Source organism: Pseudophryne corroboree, chromosome 2 (assembly GCF_028390025.1).
Source record: "Pseudophryne corroboree isolate aPseCor3 chromosome 2, aPseCor3.hap2, whole genome shotgun sequence".
Classification (NCBI taxonomy): Eukaryota; Metazoa; Chordata; class Amphibia; order Anura; family Myobatrachidae; genus Pseudophryne; species Pseudophryne corroboree.
In genome coordinates this window covers 633,183,752-633,191,503 of record NC_086445.1, presented here as the reverse complement: position 1 = coordinate 633,191,503, position 7,752 = coordinate 633,183,752, and the positions used below count along the sequence as shown (strand labels likewise).

The 7,752-nt window shown below is 42.2% G+C and overlaps 1 protein-coding gene across 5 annotated transcripts in view; it reads left to right on the top strand.

Annotated features, from left to right (window-relative positions):
- The first annotated feature begins 424 nt into the window (after window positions 1–424).
- SCUBE3 (signal peptide, CUB domain and EGF like domain containing 3) overlaps window positions 425–7,752 on the top strand; it is a 207,439-nt gene continuing 200,111 nt past the window's right edge. For all 5 annotated transcript variants that reach the window (XM_063954914.1, XM_063954912.1, XM_063954913.1 and 2 more), the window contains exon 1: window positions 425–1,126. In XM_063954914.1, coding sequence (XP_063810984.1) covers window positions 1,012–1,126 — 115 coding nt within the window. In that variant the 5' untranslated portion in view covers window positions 425–1,011. The remainder of the gene's footprint in view (window positions 1,127–7,752) is intronic.

Below are 7,752 nucleotides of genomic sequence, written 5' to 3'. Positions count from 1 at the left end.
TTACCTAAAGGATAAAAAAAAAGTGGCAGACTAGATGGGCCAAGTGGTTCTTATCTGCCGTCAAATTCTATGTTTCTATGTTTCTATGTTTCCTTCTATGCTGTCAATCAACTGTATATGCAATACTCACAAAAGAGTTTGCAACCTCTTATCCTATTATAGGACATAAATGTAACTGGCAGCTTAGAGTTTGCAGAAACATTGACTCAAAAATAACTAAAACATCTGTACTAGTGATGGGATTTAAACACCACCAAAACTGAGCTGACAATCTAATGCCCAAATAACATCCTGATACAGGGGGATTGGCAGAGCATCTATGGAAAGGAAAACTGTATAGGAGGAGCATACCTCCCTCTTTTTCCCCCTCTCCTCTTCATCCCCCTTCCTCTAGTCCTCCCTCCTTCTCCACTCTCCTTCCTCTTCTCCAGCAGGAACCTTTGTGTGTTGCAGCTGGTGAGGGGGGAGGTTTCTCTCTATCTTTTCAGTATACAGGCTCTTTTTTAACAGACAACACTTCTTCTGTCCTCAGTACCTTACAGATCTATTTTTACCTTATTTTTATGTGTGGGAGAAGGAGGTGAAAAGCTACAGCATCCTACATTTTCAATCATCTTCTTAAATTATATTTAATTCTGTTAGCATCCAAATGATGTGTATTTTTATACTATGTGATTCTTCCCACCTTTAAAATTACAGATTTGTTTTAACAGCTACTGTACAATGTGCTGAATATTGCATCTTTATTCAGAGCAGCGGGTGCTTAGTTTGGAAAAGATGCAGTAGAAGTACACTAAACTATATAATGCAGAGGTACTTCCATTGTGAGCACCTTCCTCCAAGTAATAGAAATTGTTTTTTGCACTGATAGATCAATTTTATTTAAAAAAAAAAAAAATGCAGTACCAGATATTGGTTTGGACTGTTAAAACATGCCTAACAGCTTAGAACTGGGAGTTCTGCACTACTGGTAGTTGAACATTTACTTTTCTGGCTGTAAAATAGCCAAATATGTATCTTAACTGTCAAAAAATCTTTGCCATGGACATACCTTGGGGCATTGTATACTTTTTATTTTTGTTCCTGTCTCACGCCGGTCACATCTGTTTCAGCACAGCCAGTCAAGGTAAGCCTCTTCCTGCTTTACTTCATATCACTGCAAATTGTATAACATAGACCAGCAGATACAGAATAACAGTTGTCCATTTTAATTGCCAGCTCTGTGGGCAAACTTTAAAAGGTTTTCTGTTGAAAGTGTGTGTATACTGCTGTTTGCAGCTTTATTGATTTTATATGAATAGAACTTTTGTGTTTCCAGGTTCGCTTGCATGAAATGAAATCATGCTTTTGCCTTGAAATGCTACTACTTTACACTACATGAGTCAGTTAGTATATCAAAATGTGTTTATTTAACAGAGGGGGAAGTTTTACATGATATGGGTAGGTTAATGTTTTAACTGAGTCAGTCCAAGAGTATTTTAATTCAATTGCTGTGCTTCCCCCATAATTCCTTTTTATAGAGATTTTAATTACTTCAAATGCAGCTACAGAACTTGTCCTTGGGCCATATATGAAATCTATACTTTTTTGACTAGTTGCTCATTATGACATATATAACATTAAAATCTAATATGTTTAATAATATTGTTAAGGTTTAAATCTACTTTACATACTGTTCCCAACTCAGCTCTTGTTACAGCAATAAGCCCATAACCCGAGAGACAAACCTATTTTCAATGTATTCTGAACTGCATTCAATGCCAGCAATGTTCTCGGACTATTTAGCCTTCATACTTGCTTACACTTACCTTCCTCACTAGCTCCTTACTTACCAGCTCTTTACTTACTAATATCCTCATAACTACCTTTCTTACTCAATCTTAGCTTGATTTATTTATTCGGTGGAACTGCAAAATTGGACCTACACAACACAATAGAGCAGATATATAGTCTGCTCATCCTCATACAGTTCAGCATTGTTACTGCACTGCAGTAATTACTTATAATCCTTCTTTATAAGATATGTTTTGTATATTTGCATATTACGCATGCTTATTATTCAGTTATGGAAACACAGATTCATTATAATGTGTTGATGCCTATAATACAATTAAGAATGCTTGTTGTGTGTGAAAGCCATGTAAGACAATTCTGCAGGTTGTCCTGTTTGCTCGCTATCTTACTCCGTATGTTTGTATGCTGCAAACTGTTGATCATGGATTTTCTGCTCCAGTTTGGTCTGACATTTAAAGAAGTTGAATATGAGGACTGAGCTATGATGTGTTTTCTTGCTGCTGTTATGAGGCCTCTTGTTATTTTTTGACATTTTTTAGCTATGACTGGATGTTTGGTGGGGTGGGGGAAATCTCAGCCCAAGTTTTCAGGGCCAGAGGCAAGCGGTCTGGGGTGGCGGGGGCTACAGAATAAGATCTTGGCCTATACAAAAGCCTTGGGTACGTCATATAATTAGAAACAGCAACTAGGGAAATGACCAAGAGGTACAAAATTAAGACATTCTTGTATAATGTGTTCATTACCAACACATACTTGATAAAATTACACAGAGGTAATGTATATTGTGTATGTCATCCATTTATCTGACATGTAAGTCTCTCCATTCCTCAAAGTATGACTGCTGAAAAGCCTCAGTGTGGGCTTTATATATTGATCAATACATTTAGTTATATACAATATATATTAGGGTATTGTGCAAAAATATCTGTTACAGAGATTGTGACATGGTTCAAGAATATCACAGCTAATAGTAATAAACAACTACCCTACATGTTCCCTTTCCATACTAATAGGGGATTCCCCAGGAACCCCTCCTCAGTGAGACTGGGTTACATATGTCTGTTGCGTCACAATATTTGAAGTTTCACAGAAATTTATGAAGAGTGGTGAAAGCCTTGTCTTGAAGCACTATGATGATAAAAGCAAGAGGTAGAATCAGCTTGTGAATAGTGACCCCCCTCCCCCAACAACAAAGAGGAGACGTGGTCCATGTGTAAGGAACACCAACAATCCTAAAATTGTGCAAATCAAGCAGTGAGAATGTCATGCAACCAGTTCAGGACTAATTGACATCTGAAAGTGCCGCACCACAAGTTGTTGCAGGTGTAAATCCTGACAACCAGCTGATTCACTGCACTTATTACCCAACAAAGGAGATGACTGCTTTTTCTGTGTCTGCTCCACCTTCACTATGAGTGAGAAATGTCCTGTTCAGCTCTTTAAGGCTGTTTTGGGAAATTAGCTGACTGTAATTATGGCAGGATGGATTCTATTACTCTCTGATCTGAAAGGTGAAATGTATCTACAGAGTGGAGAAGTTGCCCGAAGCAACTAGCATCTAGCATTTTCAGATACATTCTATAAACATATAGGTTGATTGGTTGCTCCAGTAAAAATTTGTTTTCAGAACAGGGATATCAGTGGAAGAACTCCAACCAGTCACACCAGTAGCTGGACGGTCACTAGAGCATTCAGGTTGTATCTACCAGAAAATAGCTAAACTTAAAAAAGATGTCCAGGGTGGTGGGTGAGAGAGGTCCATGTGATGGTGCTACAGCAAATACAAATGTTGTAGATTACACTGAAGATCAGTCTCAGAAAGAAACAAGATAGTTATCCAAACTATCACGTTTGTCAATGCTCCTTTAGTCTGACTCAAAGATTAGGAAAGCACAAAATATTCACTCATGCCACTGGTTGGCTGTTACCGGTGAATGAAATGCCCCCCAAACATGTAAACCTAAATAACTGAGGGTTCTAATTTCAGGGTAATTCTGATAAACTATGTTTAAAAATAGGAAATCCACTAATTTTCATTTTCATGAGATATCAAATAAGGGAGAGATTATCCAATAGTAAAATAATGTTTTATTTAGAATATAATATACAATTGAATGATCCCTCAATGATTATTTTTATTATTAGAGCCCCCAATTATTTAGGTTTCACACATTTTTTTGGTTACATTAAATATGGTCCAGTCATATTATTATGACCACCAGCTAATAGCCAGAGTAACCGCCGTGTGCAGACGGACAGCAGCTAGACGGGCTGAACTGTCATTTCAGACGCATGTCTGGTAGCCCCCAGGTTCATTTTGATGATTAGCTTCTCCACTGTAGCGTGTCGGTCGGCCCTCATACATCTTTGTAGCAAATGTTCACCTCTCACATCAATGTCACATGGTGCTTCACAGTGTCCACGTTGGTTATTCGCAATGGTGCCATTTGTCCAGTCACGATACACCTTCACCACAGCAGCATGCGGACAGGTCACACACTGCGCTGTGTCAGAAATACTGCTGCCCTTGGCTCGAAATATCATCCCTTTCTGCAACTCGGATAAATCGTCCCTTTTACCCATGACAGCAACAAATGATGTGTGCAGACGGCCTATCGCACACTTTATATACTCACCAAGCTAGCGCACGACACATGACGTACTTCATGGGCTACGCACTGCCAACATCAAATGTAGGAGGGGGTCATAATAATGTGACTCGACCGTGTATATCTACCATATCTTTTTTGGTGTCCCTAGTCAGTAACAGACATAAACTAATGTATCTGCTGTATTCCCTGGAACTATTTGGGAAGTTCCTATTCTCCTGTGCTACAGGACACATACCACATTTAAAACATTTTGGCACTTACTCTAAATGCACCAGTCAGACATGTGTAATCACACTTACCAATCAGCAGGTCGATTGGTCTGTCCTGACGTCACACCTGGGCAGGCGTTTTAATTTGATTGCTTAGTTGTGATGCCAGTCCCTGCACCCAGTGTATGGACAGTTGGCGGATCGTCCTTACACACAGTCAGACATGCTGATATATCTTCAAGATATATTGGCATTGGCTGTGCTGTAGGGCAGACCCGATACGTCTGTGAACAACGTTGTTCACAGACATATCAGGTGTACACACCCACAATGCTCTACAGATATATCACCAGCTCAGAGAAACAGGTGATATATCTATTCAATGTGTGCACAGCTTTACTGGTGAAAGGAGACTCTTCTGTAGAACAAAACCAAACCAAAAAAATGGAAATATTTCAGAAGATTCCTTTACCTACTGCTTATTATTATTATCCTTTATTTATATGGTGATCTGCAGCACCAAATTACTATAGTGACTTACAGTTGAAGACAATATAGGACAAGTACAGGGTAAATAAACATAGCTACAGAAGCAAACAACACTGGGGGTAATTCAGACTGGATGCAGTGCCAGCGTTCGCAGTCTGAATTTTTTAGTGCGTGTGCGCACCCCGGGAGCCCAGTGGGATGCTAAAAGCATCTCAGGGCTGTGATTGCATCTGCCTGATTGACAGGCAGAGGTGGTCGTGGGGCGGGAGGGGGCGTGCCAACAGCGTTAGAACGCCGTTGGAGGGACGTGGTCCGGACAATGCAGGCGTGTCTGAGTCGTTGGGGGGGGGGGGGCGGCCACGGCAGCTGCATGATGTCACGCGCAGCCGCTGAGACCCAGGACGTGGCAGGTAGCTCCCTGCCAGAGCACAGGAGCTGCGCAGGCAGGGGGCTACTTGCCAGGTGCAAAAGCATCGCCGTCGTGCGATGCTTTTGCACCAGTGCAGGGGAGGGCAGAACCAGACATGCGGGGCGGACTAGCCCTGTGCTAAATGGCTTAAGTAAGAGAAGGATAAACACATGAGGGTTGAGGGCCCTGCTCATGAGCGTTTACATTCTAAAGGGGAGGGGCAGACAGACAGGGGTGACACAGCTGTGGAAGACAGTGAGTGAGGAACAGAGGGTTAGGATGAGATTAGACTGGGTTTGGTAAAAAAGTGGGTCTTCAGAGCCCGTTTAACGTTTTGTAGAGAGGTGGAGAGTCTGAGGGGGAGGAGTAGAGAATTTCTGAGAAAGGGAGAAGCACATGAGAAATTTTGAAGGTAGGAGTGGGAGGAAGTAATCAGTAGGCAGGAGAGGCGGCATGCATGAGTGGAGCGAAGAAGAGGGGTGAGAGTGTAGAGGGAGATAAGGTCAGAGATGTAGATGGGAGAGGAGTGGGTGAGGGCTTTGTAAGTGAGTGTGAGAAGATTGAATCAGATTCTGAAAGGGAAGAGGAGCCAGTGAAAGGCTTGTAGGAGAGGGGAGGTGGACTTTGTGCATTTGGTGAGGAAGATGAGCAGCTTTGAGGATAGAATGGAGTTGAGAGAGGCCAGTTAGGAAGAGATTACAGTAGTCCAGTCAGGAAATGACCAGTGAGTGGATAATGGTTTTAGTAGCATCCTGGGTGAGAAAGGGTCTAATCCTGGAATTATTTTTTATATAAAAATGGCAGGTTTGTGAAAGGTGTTGAATGTGTGGTTTGAAGGAGAAGGAGGAGTCAAGGATTACTCCAATAGAGCGCACCTGGAGGCTAGAGGAGATAGTAGTGCCATGAATAGATAATTAAATTGTGGGATGTGAGGTTGTGCGGGAGGGTGGGAAGATGATCAGGACAGAAGACGGCCATGACTTCCTCACCAGACACATGGCGAAAGATGTCAGAGTTGGTGAGAGGGATGGGTAGGGGTGGTAAGGAATATGAAATGGCTGTTTGCTGATGGTCTGGCGAGATGTGATATCATGATGTATGGTGACAATCTTCGATGTGAAATAAGTGGCAAAGTCAAGAGCAGACAGTGAGGAGGGGAGAGAAGGTGGGGGTGGGCAGAGGAGGGAGTTGACAGTGGAAATGAGGCGCCGGGGCTTGGCTTGAAAGACTGGAAGGAGATGAGATTCTTGACCTATGACTGTTTAGCAAGGGAAAAGGCAGGACTGAAGGATGGGAGCATAAGAGTGAAATGGAGGAAGTCTGCCTTAGAGTGTGATTTCCTCCATTGTCAGTCAGCAGTACGTGAACATTTTTGAAGATATCTGGTGCATTTGGTGTACCAGGGTTGAAGTTTTAATCTGCAAGGGTGAATAGTGGTTGGTGGAACGACAAAGTCAAGAGCAGACATAAGGGATGCATTGTATAGGGCATGAGTGAGAATAGGAAAGAGAAGTGAGTCAAACAGGGAGGATAGGGATGAGGTGTCAATAAACTCAATGTTCTGCTTAGTGATGGCAGCCTTAGGAGGGAGAGATGTGGATGATGAGAAATAAGTTAAAAGGGAGCAGGTGGTGGTCAGAGAGGGGAAATGGGGAATTGGAGAAATCAGATATATCACAACGGTGAGTGAAAACCAGATCCAGTGAGCACCCATTCACATGGGAGGGTGAGGAGGTCCACTGGGAGAGACCAAGTGAAGAGGTGAGGTTAAGGAGTTTAGATGCAGGGGATTTTGTGGGGATATTGATAGGTATGTTGAAATCACCTAGGATAATGAAGGGAATGTCAGAAGAGAGGAAGTTAGGAAGCCAGGAAGCAAAGTTGTCCATAAATTTGGAGGAAATGCCAAGGGGATGGTAAATGACAGCAACTCAAGATTAGCAGGTTGGTAGAGGTATATAGCTTGGACCTCAACTGTAGAGAATATGAGGGACGGTTCTGGTTGTATGACTTGGTAGGTGTAGCTAGAGGGTAAAAGGATCCAAACAACACCACCATGGTGACCCCCAGGTCGGGGGGTATGTGAGAATATGAGTTCTCTAGCAGAGAGAGCAGCAGGAGAAACTGTGTCAGAGGAGATCATACAGGTTTCAGTGATGGCTAGGAGATGCAAAGTTCATTAGAAAATGACTCCTAAAATTAGGAAAACCAACTTTCTTGTTGTCGCCATAAAAATCAG